This window comes from Kryptolebias marmoratus, linkage group LG2 (genome assembly GCF_001649575.2).
Source record: "Kryptolebias marmoratus isolate JLee-2015 linkage group LG2, ASM164957v2, whole genome shotgun sequence".
NCBI classification, from domain to species: Eukaryota; Metazoa; Chordata; class Actinopteri; order Cyprinodontiformes; family Rivulidae; genus Kryptolebias; species Kryptolebias marmoratus.
The window spans coordinates 35214739-35227538 of NC_051431.1; the positions used below are offsets into that span (position 1 = coordinate 35214739).

The 12800-nt window shown below is 40.4% G+C and overlaps 1 protein-coding gene across 1 annotated transcript; it reads right to left on the reverse strand.

Moving 5' to 3' along the window:
* Nucleotides 1–304: 304 nt before the first annotated feature.
* On the reverse strand, nucleotides 305–10827 carry rbp3 (retinol binding protein 3). Its single transcript, XM_017433606.3, has 4 exons — nucleotides 9489–10827; nucleotides 7560–7750; nucleotides 7107–7249; nucleotides 305–1103 (listed from the first exon to the last, which is right to left on the reverse strand). Exons 1-4 carry the CDS (start codon nucleotides 10680–10682, stop codon nucleotides 781–783), a joined length of 1851 nt encoding a protein of 616 aa, XP_017289095.1. The 5' UTR covers nucleotides 10683–10827; the 3' UTR covers nucleotides 305–780.
* Between the last annotated feature and the right edge of the window lie 1973 nt (nucleotides 10828–12800).

Below are 12800 nucleotides of genomic sequence, written 5' to 3' on the forward strand. Positions count from 1 at the left end.
AATAAAATGATGCTAATTCAACAAAAAAGGGATTATTTCCCTTTCTAGTATCTCCACTTATTGGTCATTTTGGGTTATCATTAAATTATATTCTGTTCTACTATCTCAGGTTCAAACTGCACTGAAGTTGAAAATTTTACTGAATTTGGGTTACAGCTTGTTATTAAGGGGGGTGGGTCCTGAAACCTGACGAGTTGAGAATTACTATTCTCGAGCACCAGAGCTGTATTTTGACACCTGTATGCAAGCTCCTTTGACAGAAAACATCTGAGGCAAATGACCAGGTCTAAAAACCATGCTAATGTTAAATATTAGTTATTGAAAAACTGGTCCAAATCTGCCTGTCTTCATTTCTAAAGTGTACTCCAACAGATTAAATCATAAAAATGGGGGTGGCTGCCAAGGTTGGTAAAAAGCGGGTGAGGCGGGTATGATGTGCACAGTCTAGAATACAGTTTCACAAGACATGCACACAAAAATATTTAGTTGCAAATGCTCATAATTTAGTGAGAGTGCAATGGAAAATTTTCTTGCAATTTCAAATCTCTGACTACTCTCCAACAGTCGGCAAGTGAGATACTACCTTAAGCAGAAAAACTATGTGAAATACTGCTGAACCTTTGTTTTATATAACCATTAAGAAGGCATAAGTACTGGGAGACATAATAACAGATTATACTTTGTATCTAACCTACATTCTTCTCTTCTCAAACAAGCTCAGATTCATGACATCCTTAGTCTGCAGAAGCAAAGGTCTCATCTGATTTGTTTAGTAATTTACTATTGGCCTGAGAAGTGCTTGTTGAGGATGCCCTTGGCAACCTCAAGGGCAGCATCAGCGGAGGCAGGAATATGAGGTGTGACACCAGTTCCCTCCCAGGCTGAACCTGTTGCAGTGTCTGAGTGGACTGTGGGAATGCTGAGGAAGATGTCGCTGTCACCAACATGGAACACCTTTGGTGGGTGGGAAGCCCCGGCAGTGGTCTCTCCAACTATCATAGCACGACCCAGCCTCTTCATGATGTAAATGAACTCCTCAGCAGCACCTGAGGTAGCTTTGCTGGTCAAGATGATCAGGCTTTTCCTGGAGCCATACCTTGTGCCTGAAGAAAAAAAGTTAAAATGGAGAATTTTTTTAAATGTAACCAACAATAAAGTGATAGTTCAGAATATAGTAGGTAGCTCTTTGAATGATTTCAGCTAGAGAATTATCACAATCAGGTTTATTTGGCATAGGTATGTATGTTTCATACACAAGGAATTTGACTGCAGTCTTACTTGCTCTTGTCTTTCTAAACACTTGTTGCACATGAATAAATGTTGCACATAATTACAAAAAATACTTACAGGTTGCTAAACATTGTTATGGATAATAGTAAACATAGAGAGGCATAAATAGACATGAAAAGACACAGTACACATATACATGCACATAAATCAGCTTAGGCCAGTGGTTCCCAAAGTGTGGGGCGCGCCCCCTTGGTGGGGGCACAGTGCCATAGCAGGGCGGGCATGGGATGGATTAATGAGAAAAAAAAAAAAACAGTGTCTGACTAAGCATAATGGACAGGTTTTTAACCCCATTTTGCACAGAGGCTTTTTTAAAATGTATTGATGATAGCAAAGTTGAATTTTGTTACAAATAAAAAAAAGAAATATGTTGGAAATAACACTGACAGCAAAGACTACTCTTCTACAGTATAGAACTAAAAAAAACAGTTACACAAAAATGTTTTACTGTAAAGATGGTTTGTAGTTTGTTTTGTTGCAACCTAAAGTGTAAAATAAACTTCAATGGAGTTTGAAAACAAAATATGTGTATAGGTTTATGTGTGGTTTAACAATGTGTATACCCAGTTGATTTTTTTTTTTTTTTTTTTTTTGGGGGGGGGGGGGATTTTATTGTAATCCACCATAGGGGAGCCCAGAAGAAAATCTTTGGGAACCACTGGCTCAGGCCAATGTGAACCCAAAGTTAATGTTGAAGCCGACAGATGATACAATATTATTTGCATACTCTACTGGACTCTCTTGATGACTGTATTTATATTGACTGACCATGGGTGATGGTGGTACCCAGGAACCTAAATGTATCCAATATAGACACAGTGCTGTTGTGGATGGTAATGGGGATCAAATGTGGGGGCCTCCTCCAAATGTCTATAGCTGTTTCCACAATTTTAAGAGTGATGTTGTGACTGCAGTCAGTTGTTTCAGCTCCCATCAGTATGCGGATTTGTCACAGTCCTAGATTAGGCCAATAACCACTGTGTCATCTGCAAACTTGAGGAGTTTGATCAACAGATCACTCGAGGTGCTGTCATTTATGTAAAAGAAGAACAGTCAGGACAGCATACATCTCTGAGGGGCACCAGTATTGATGGTCTGGGTTAGTGTTTCTCAACGGGGGTGGTACTGCCCTTTGGGGGGCGTTGAGAGGATGACAGGGGGCGCTGGTAGCAATATTTACACCAAAGATTCACAACAATATCAGTTTAAACTTTTAACTACTTGCAAAAATATTGTCGCATAAAAAACATAAAAGCCGGCATGGAACTGCAACTGTATCGATGGTGTTTCTCTTCAGCGCAGCTCCGTGCTGCCTTGAGGAGATGGGACATCAGAAAATCGTTTTTATAATTTGTCGCACATGGCACTTTGTAAACTCTGAGAAGAGAACACTCTCTTTAGTGGTATTACCCTTGGAATTATTTCTTTCTCTTTTCTTCTTTCTCTGAAGGATACACCATGAGCGCATTGTTATCGCAGTGGTTAAACATTTACAAGAGCAATATTCTGTTGTCAGACTTTCCCTGAAAGCGTCTAGCATCCAGACGCACATTAACTCTTTTCTGGAAAAGATGCTTTGTTGACATGACTGCAGAACAATGTTGCCAAAGCATATGAACACAAACAAACAATAAAATATTCTAAAACCAGAGACCTACGGCTTGACAAGTGGATCACAGCAGCTGCATCAGCCGGTGTAACACCGGATAGATGTCGGCTAACACCGCTGTGACTTTTCTCTGCAACTTTATTTGTGTCGTTGTGAAGTCACAATCTTTAGTCTATGAATAAAAGCAGGGCTCTCAAGTTTCACGCATTGACCGTGAGACATGCATTTCGTGAAGCGCAAACGCTCACACGCCACTTATTGTATTTCTCACGCTAAAAAAAATACACACGTACACGCCCTTTTTTTTAAGAGTACCCAATGTGCAGCTCAATGTTTTCCGCACGGGCTGGAGCTTAATAGGGGTCAACTTAGCAACTTTGTCACTATATTAAGTGAGTTTTCAGATCCATCTGGCCATTTTTTAAAGCGACTAGCAACAAATCTACTGACTTTTTTCTGTGTTATTGGAGACTTTGGCGTCTACATGTGAGAAAGCATCAATCATTCTGCAGCATGTTGTAAGCCCCGCCCACTTCCCCAAGCACTGTCAATCTCACAGCAGAGAGGAGACCCGCTCCACTCTGTGTCCACAGTGGCGCAAATCCAGAAGCATTTTTTGTATTTACCAGCTGTCTGCGCATGTGTAAATGATATGATCGATAACAGAGACACGTCACTGATCAGGCGCCCCTCCGCTCCTTCACCTTTTCATTAAACCTGTGTCAAGACGAGGCCTGGAAATGTTCAAGTTACAACTGTTTACTGATCAGTATTTACAATAGTACAATAATATCCTGTGTTGAGCCATGCGTCAACACAGGAGAGCCACCTCTTCTGGACAGGACTCAGCGGTTCACCTACACCGCAAGGATAAGGGACACTCCTTCCAGGATCAAAATGTTCATATTTTGGACCGAGAAGACAGATGGTTTGAGAGGGGGGTAAAAGAAGCCATTTATGTCAAAAAGGAGAAACCAACATTAAACAGAGGAGGGGGTCTCAGATTCCAGCTTTCAAAAACATATAATGGAGCTTTAGGCCTGATCCCCAGTCAGTTTCACTCCAATCAACACCTGCACTGATGTGACCAGAGTGGCCCATCAGTGAGTCAGACAAACAAGGACCCTAATGAGCCTCTATTGTTAGGAGAGTGAGAACGATTTGCAAGNCAATCCAGCTTACATCACATCTCAGCTTTAAAAGCTCAACTCCACACTCTCTATTTCTGAATTGAGAAAGCTCCTCAGATGAGAAGCGAAACGTCTTCAACTACAGAATAGAAGTCCAGTTGTTTTTGTTTTTTACCTTTATGGAATTTACCATGGCCTGGATGACTGAGAATCTACACCAGCAGACTCTGGGTTTAAGATCAAAATAATCATGATTACAGAATGTTTCAGCCATAACCTAACTTCCCAGAATCCAACAGAAACAGAAGAGATACACAAGCCTCTTCTCTCTCAGAAGGATAGCATTGACCATCATGAAAAATAATGAAGCACCGACAGGTTTCAAACTCCAACCTGGAAGGAATTGGCAGTATGGTATTTTCAATGACTCAGAGATTATCAACACCTTTTTCCCAGGATCCAAGCCCACCTGTTCTTCCTCCGATCACAGCACCAGACTAAGTTTCAGTCAACCCCCGGGTACAGTTTCATCATTTTCCTGATTCATTTATTGGTAATCCAGATAACTATTGAGGCCTAATTCTCCAGTGCTTGTTAATTTTTGACCAGGCTCTGTTAATCTATGCTTCAGACTCAGCTAAGATTGCCTTTAATATTAATGCTCTTACGAGCCGTGCTCTTCGCTGGTCAGAATCTTATTCAGCTGCCCATCCCATTAATCAATTGCCTTACCTGACAAGGTAAGGCTTCCAAGGTGTTTGATCATTGGGAGGAGGCGGCCAAGAGGGTATTGTCGATTCGACAAGGAAGTCCTTCCGTGACAGATCATTCAATTTCATTCCGCACCTACACGGAGGAAACCAGGTGGAACGACCAAGGTGCCTTCATAAATTCTGTCCAAACAAATGAAGGACCAGTTGGCCATGAGAGAGGATTGTGAGATGCTCGATGGAGCCATTAGTCTAGCAATCCGGATCGACAACAGTCTGAAAAAACGCACCAGGAGAACAACTACAAGTCCTGTGAATCATCGTCCACCAGAACTTATCTCCCCCGGCACACATTCCGCAAAGATTGGTTCCTCCCGCTGTCTTGGATTCTGGTTCGGAACCAAAACCCATGCAACTCGGCCTAGCCTGACTCTCATCAGAGGACCGCCAAAGGAGGCTTGTTTCTATTGTGGTAAAGGGAGTCACTTCCATGTTAACTGCCCTTTTCTGGCAAACGCAGAGTGCACCAGTAATCCAGGAAGTACTGGTGGGCCGTTTGTTTGGATCTCCTGGTGCTCATTTGTCTGTTCCCACAACTCTCTGCATTAATGAAACTACTGTTTTGGTTCAAGCCCTAGTAGATTAAGGTGCTGAGCAAAACTTCATCAGCAGCGAGTTGGTCCAGCAGCTACAAATTCCTGTTGTTCCCCATAAACCTCCAGTCACTATTGCCACACTTACAGGAGAGACCATGACTACAATAACTCACAAGACCGAGAAAACTCCCCTCATAGTGTCTGGCAACCATCACAAACACTGAGTTTCTAATTTTTCCCTCATGATTTTGGGATATCCTTGGTTAGAAGATCACAGTCTTGTTAATAATTGGGTTAACAAGCACATCGATAGCTGGAATTCATCCTGCTAAGCCAAATGTGTACACTCCGCTACCAGACAGTCTATACCATCTGTCTGTCAGTCAGAACCAACTGATCTCACTCAAGTTCCCACCTGTTACCACAATTTAGCCACAGTTTTCAGCAAACAGAGAGCATTATCTTTTCCCCTACATCGCCCTTACGACTGCTAATTGATTTACTCCCCGATGCACCACTTCCATCATCCCATCTGTGTAAGCTCTCTGGCCCTGAAAAGGAGGCCATGCAAGATTATATTGACAATTCCTTGGCTTCAGGAACCGAGCCTTGGTAGAGGACCTGAGCTTGAAGTGAAAGTGGAATTGCCCATGTGGAACAAATAGGGCGAGTTGTTATGTAGAGTTGTTATATACAATGATATGTGTGTGTGTGTATGCATAATTACTCTTATTGTATTAGACTTTAGTTTTTTTTGCTTCCTCTACTTTTAGTACAGTGGTCCTGTCCAGTCCTGTATTTTATTTTTGTTTTTGAGAAAAAAACAAAATCCAAGAAGAATGTAAATTTCCAAACATTAATTTTCCACTTAATAATAAATTGAATTAGCAAAAATTAATTAAAATCAAACTTTTATTTAACCAGGCAAATCTCATTTCTTTTTCAAGGGAGGCATGGGCCTGAAGGCCTAACATGCATGTTTTTAGACTGAGGGAGGAAACCGGGGTGCCCGGAGCAAACCCACGTAAACACGAGGAGAACATACAAACTCCACACAGAAAGTCACCAGGTCCAACCTGGGGTTTGAACCCATGACCTTCTTGTTGTGAGTGAACAGTGCTAACCACTAAGCTGTTGTGCTGCCTACAATATGTAATTACAGTACATATTTTTTTAATCTGCCTCGAAACTAGTCATAAAACTAGATTCCAGTTTAGCATATAGATTATAAAACATGACACACTGCTTTCCTCTTTGTGAAACTGTATAGACTGCCCTTATTGGTTTAAAGTATTGTATTGATATTGGTGATACTGGTCCAGTGTTTACTTGGTATCAGATCAATACCCAATTTTGCAGTATCGCACACCACTACTGCTCACAAACAATGTGGAGCTTTAGGTCCTGCCTACTCCCTCACACACAGCATTGTGTAAATTGACCTTACTGTTAAGCATGAAATAATTAATTACAGCTAAATGTTAGAAAAATAAATATTTGAACATACAGCAGCAAGGTAAGAACTAAATAAATCAATGAGAGTCAACACTTGAAAAAATTATCCTAGGTGTATTTTTTATTTTATTTTACCAAAAGTAAGGTCCTGTTCATTTATGCGGAGAGGGCAGAACTTAAAGCTTATGCTGGAAATAGTTGGCAGGGAAGGTTTGTACCATTCCAGCTTTAACTTCGGTGGTTAACATCAGAGGTCTATCAATATACAGTCCATAATTTATCTTTTAAGAAAGTGGCAAATATTAAGATGCTATACCAGTAAGCTCTGGCAAGGTTAGCAGCTCAGTGGTGGTACCAGATGGCCTGTCATAGAGCTTGTCCAACAAAATCTGCTTGTCCTCATCAAAGAAGTAAGAGCAGAAACCTGCAATGGCTGTTGTTGGTCCTCCAAGATTGTTCCTGTAAGATTAATTACAAAAACAATTGCAAAAATTTTTACTGTTGTTAAAATTAGAACAGTTTTAAACTTTTCATTATCACTGATGAAGGCCATGACATACTGACTTTCCTTTGCAATGACAAAAAGAATGAGATGTTTTACACAAATTTAGAAATCTTTGTTGAGATGGTAATTATTTCAAATATATAGATGTATACAGTAAATAACCCATCATAAATCAGTTTTTAGATGAGGTTCAATAAGCTTTAGCAGAATGAATGGAACTTTTGTTTGGCAAAATGTACATTCACCATGAATCAGATTACCCACCTGAGGTCAATGATCATAGCATTTGTGTTGACAACTTTCTTCCAGACATGCTCAACAATAATCTGGGCAATGGGTTTTACTTCTTCAAAGTCTCCGAACATGTCAAAACGCAGGTAGCCAATGTTGTTTTCAAACACATCAGTGTGGAAAGAGACTTTGATCAGTTCGATGTACATCTCTGGAGTAAAATGCTGCAGAGCGAGCACCAGATTAGTATTTACATCACAAACAGCATGGAATCTGTACATGATTAGGCAAATTATCACTATTATACTTCAAAATCTGTACCTTTTACATTGTTTCCCCAAAGATTTATATTTTTTATGAAGGTGTTACTAATTTTTACTGACTTTATGTGGGGGAAAACGTGCTGTTTAAGTTCAATACTTTTACAGAAGTTCTAAACATTTATTCATTTTCCTCATCAGAAATGTTCATCAGTTAAGTCAGTATCTCATTGAGCTGTGACTGCAGTTGGTGAACAGCATTCATGGAGAAGTATCCAACATGTCTCAAAACATTTACGTGGGGTCTCAATTTCACCATGCAAGTCGCAAAGGCATGCAGTCTTGTCATTGAATTTTGAATATGTTCAAAAAATTATTTATTTGAACAATTTTCTCTCAAAATAGTCAGTTATTGCGGGTGTCTCCAACCCATCTCAAGATCTCTGGAGTACAATTTTGAAATAAATGGCAATTTTGGACCAGTTTAAAAATACATTTGGAAACAGTGTGTTTTTGAGACCTGGACATGTTTTCTGTCAGAGGAGAGTTCCTGTGCAGATGTCAACATACAGCTATAGTTCCTTAAATCATAAATGTAGGGTTGGCTTCCAAGGTTGGTACAAAACAAGCCAAGGTGGGTATTATAGATGTGATGTCAATAAATGATCCAAATCTTTTGAACGGCTATTTAAAACGAACAAAGTGAGTTGGGTATCAGGCAGTCAAGAGACGTTTATTTTTTTTACCACCTCCTCCTTCTTAGATGCAGACAAACTTGCTCCTCCTTTGCTATTCCACTTGGACAAACAACAGGCAAACGGGAGGAGCGCAGCAGTTGTTATAATTGGTGAACGTGCACTCAAGACGGGAGGGGGGGTTGCACGCTTGACAAGTCATGCTCACATGCATGGGCACAGACGGCACTGGAGCTGGTGGGGACATGAACCCCCCCCCAGATTGATATTGACTCCAATCCATCCCCACCCACCATCCCTCCATACAAGTACAAATTAACATCGCCGGTAAAGCCGATGTTAATTTGACTAATTTGACTAATTTACATTTAAGTGTGCATGGAGAGCCCAGTGTTTATGTGAAGACTAATGTTGTGTTTCAGTGGTACACAAATTTAACAATCCCAAAAAAAAAAAAAAACTCTTATTCTATTGAAATCATTTGCTGACAGATTGGTCCTCCCAGTTCAAAAATACTATCTGTGTCCCTGCTCACGCACGCTTGTATGTCACTACTCACCGCTGTATGTAATGACGTATAGGTGTAGGTAATGACGTGTTTTACTATATCGCTGGCAGCACTATGTGACTAATTGTTCAAAAGAGCCAGTCTTTTGAATGGCTCTTTGAAAGTAACAGATCTGAAAGATCCAGATCCCTTTAAAGAACCATAAATCCCATCTCTAGCAGGTATGATGTGAGCAACAAAGTAATGGGAATACAGTTTTGCAAGCCATGTATGTGAAAATAAGCTGTGATTTTCAATACTGGTTGTGCAAAATGCAAACACTCAGTAAGTTATTCAATGAGTCCTCAACTAAAGATATGCCTGTTTTCATAAATTTGAGTCACCAACTCAGCCCAGGGAAATACTACTTTTAACCTTAAAGTGAAAAAGAAGAAAGAAAATAATCTGCAGCAATAACATACTGTTTGTAACCTAAAAGCAATTTTTTGGATCATCTTACCATTGGAGGCAGCGATGGGGTGTTGGTTGTGGTCTTAAGAATTTTATCTCCAGAAAGGGTCTGAAGTTCAGCAGACAGCTTTGTCTCTAGATGTTCTTTGGAGACAACCATGCTGAACTCACCATTTGCCAGAAGTTCTTTTAGCTTCACTGCAACATCTCTCCCAACATTTTCAAAGGCGTAGTTGTTGGAAATCAGGGTGGCTGATTCCTCAATAATAGCTGGAACTTGAGTACGAAGGTTGATAATCTTGATGGCGGTAGCAAGAGCATCCTCTGCATTGACTTCCACATTTGGGGTCACACCCTTGAGCTCCCAGCTGGAGCCTGTGATGGGGTTGATGGACTTGGCAGTGGGCACAGTAACATAGAAGTCAGTTTCACCCACTTTGAATTTATTAAGTTTAACTGAACCTCCAGCAGTTTTCTCACCCACAATGGTTGCTCTCTTCAGGTTCTGAAGGCAGTAGGCAACATCCTCAGCAATGCCTTTTGTGTTTTTGCTAGTGAGAATAATTAGGGGCTTTATTAGGTTGTATCTCTGTCCCAGCAGGGTTGACAAAGAAAACAGCTTAGTGGTGGTGTTTGAGGGACGGTCATAAATGGAATCAATGTGAATCAGAGGCTCAGCTTCGGTGAAGTAAGACACAATGTAGGAAATACCTGAAATGTCCCCACTGCCAGTGTAGCGTAGATCAAATATTAGAGCAGAAGTGGGCAAGATTTTATTCCAGATTAGGTCAACAAGCAAAGGGCCAACCTTGTCAGCAGCCTCTTGTCCAAGGATGTTGTCAATCCTAAGGTAGCCAATGTTGCCTTCCAAGATGTCTAGCTTGATGGATGTCTGGAGAACATCAACAAGCTGCTCAGGGGGCAGATGAGGGATCTGCGGGGCAACCACAGCAACATAGTTTGGCTCATAGGTGATCTTCAGGCGTGGATCACTGACCGTGGTTTGGACTCCTTTGCTTAAGATGATGGCCAAGGATTCACCATCTGGGATGTTGAGGACTTCAGTGTTGCTTGAAGCTGCTGCAATAGCCTCCTTCAACCCCACCAGCTTCTCTGGAGAGCAGTAACTGTCTATGACAATTTTTGCCAAATCCACAATAAGGCTGGGTGAAAATGAGCCTTGCAAAAAAGAAATATTCCCTAAAACTAGCAGAGATGCCACCAGAAGATGAAGCGTTGTCATTTTTGCCAGTTTTGTTAGACAAAAGGTCTGTGGCCTTGAAGTGGTAGTTAGCAAGCCAAAGCTCTTTCTCCAGAGGTTCTTTGACAAATGGGACTAACAGCAAGGTTTCTGTTAACACGTCCATAAGAGGATTTACTCCATAGTAAACCTCTAATTGGATCTGTAAGTGCTTCTGTAAGAGAATAAATACCAACCAAGGAATATTTATGTAATAAGGTATTGGCAGAGATTCTGGTATTTACACAAAGTAGTCTGAGCAGCTATTTAAGACTGCATGTGCCACATAAACAGTGTTTTATAACTCAGAAAAAGGCTTAGCATTTCTTGAAGGAATGCAAATCACCTGCTGCCTTTCATGCCAGAGTTTTAGACTAAGATCATCTAAAGGTGAGAAATGATGGCTATTTTGGCTAAACCTTGAAAATAACATAATGCACAATCCCATGTGATATCATATGATTTGCTAGTGCCTGGAATATGTGTTGAGAATTCCTCTCAGCAACTACAATACACAATATTACCTTAAAATCTGTGAAACTGACAGAGTTATAGCCATTTTTGTGTAGGTTAAAGTTGTGTGCCAGCCATCTTGAAGTGAGTTGACTACAAAAATTAATCAATTGTAGATGTACACAATGATTACTTTCTAAGAGGTCATGGTCCGCTTAGATTACTACTCACTATAGAGATCTTCCTTTTGTCAGTTCCTTTAAAAAATTCCTGATTCCGGATTGACATCTGGATCATCAATAAAATCTAATCACTTGGTCCTTGTACCATGTTTGACGTTTTCTAAAAATTTAATGAAAATCTGTTCATAACTTTTTCAATAATCTTGTGCACAGACAGGCAGACAAACAAACACTACCAAAACATAACCTCCTTGGCGGAGGAAAATAGAAAAACTAAACTGAAGTTCTTGTGAAAACAAACAGAGCTCATGTTTGTTTAACCTGATCATTCCTTCAAGGTTAAAAAACAATCCTGCTGTGTAAGAATGCCAGTTATTTTATTGTCTCATTCACTGTACACAGTAGCACTTGATCAGTATGGTGACACCAATTTTTATTGTTTGGTAAGAACTCCCTCTGGTGGTACATTCTGCTGTTAAGGAACAGAAAAAAATACTGCGAACTTGACACAGGCCTGAACATAAGTAAAAAGTAAATGTACTCAAAAACATATTAGAGATTCCACAAGACATGGGCAAACAATAGACTTACAGTGTGATCAATTGAGAAACCAAACAAAAAACGTATAAATATAATGTAAATAAAACAGGCAGTTGTAGATATTTCAAAAATATTATTTTATTCAGTTTTTAAGAAAACTGTATGGTAGATTAATTATAATTTTAAAAATTGTATATTTAATATCTCTTGCAAGTTATTTTAAAATAAATGCATTGTCAGCTGTCACATCTAATTTCTCTTAATTATTACCCATACATTCCAGTCTGTAGTTAAAAGATGGAACCATCCTTCACTCTATCCATCCATTATCTGCTGTTGGTTCTGGAGTCAGGTCATGGGGGTAGCAGCATGAATGGGGAGGCCCAGACATCTCTATCCCCAGCCAGCTCTTCTGAGAGAATTTGAGGGCATTCCTAGGCCAACCAAGAGACATAGTTTTTCCAGCATGTCCTGAGTCTCCTCTCAGTTGGATATGCCAAGAACACCTTCGTAGGGAGGTGTCCAGGGGGCAACCTTAACAAATGCCTAACCACCTCAACCGGCTTCTCTCGATGTGGAGGAGCCAGTGGTTCTACTTTGAGTCCCTCCCGAATTACCGAACTTCTCACCCTGTGTCTGTGGAAGAGCCCAGCTACCCAGCAGAGGAAACTAATTTCAACTGCCTGCATCTGCAATCTTGTTTTTGTGGTGTTTGTGAACATGGGTGTGGGTAGGAATGTAGACTGACTGGTAATCAAAGAGCTTTTCTTTGCAGCTTAGCTCCCTCTCCACCACAATGGACCAATACACAGTAGGCAATACTGTGGAAGCTGCACCAATCTGTCTTTTAATCTCACGTTCCTTTCTTCCCTCACACACTGAAAAAAAAACAAAAAAACTCTTATGATACCTAAACTATGATGTAAACTCCTCTACTTGAGGCTGT

Bases quoted from the DNA above. Each gene is read 5' to 3' on its own strand.
- rbp3 (XM_017433606.3), bottom strand. From the start codon at position 10,682: ATGACAACGCTTCATCTTCTGGTGGCATCTCTGCTAGTTTTAGGGAAT. The intron at 7,751-9,488 runs GTAAGATGATCC...CTCGCTCTGCAG, and splicing joins CCCCATCGCTGCCTCCAATG to CATTTTACTCCAGAGATGTA. The intron at 7,250-7,559 runs GTGGGTAATCTG...TTAATCTTACAG, and splicing joins GCTATGATCATTGACCTCAG to GAACAATCTTGGAGGACCAA.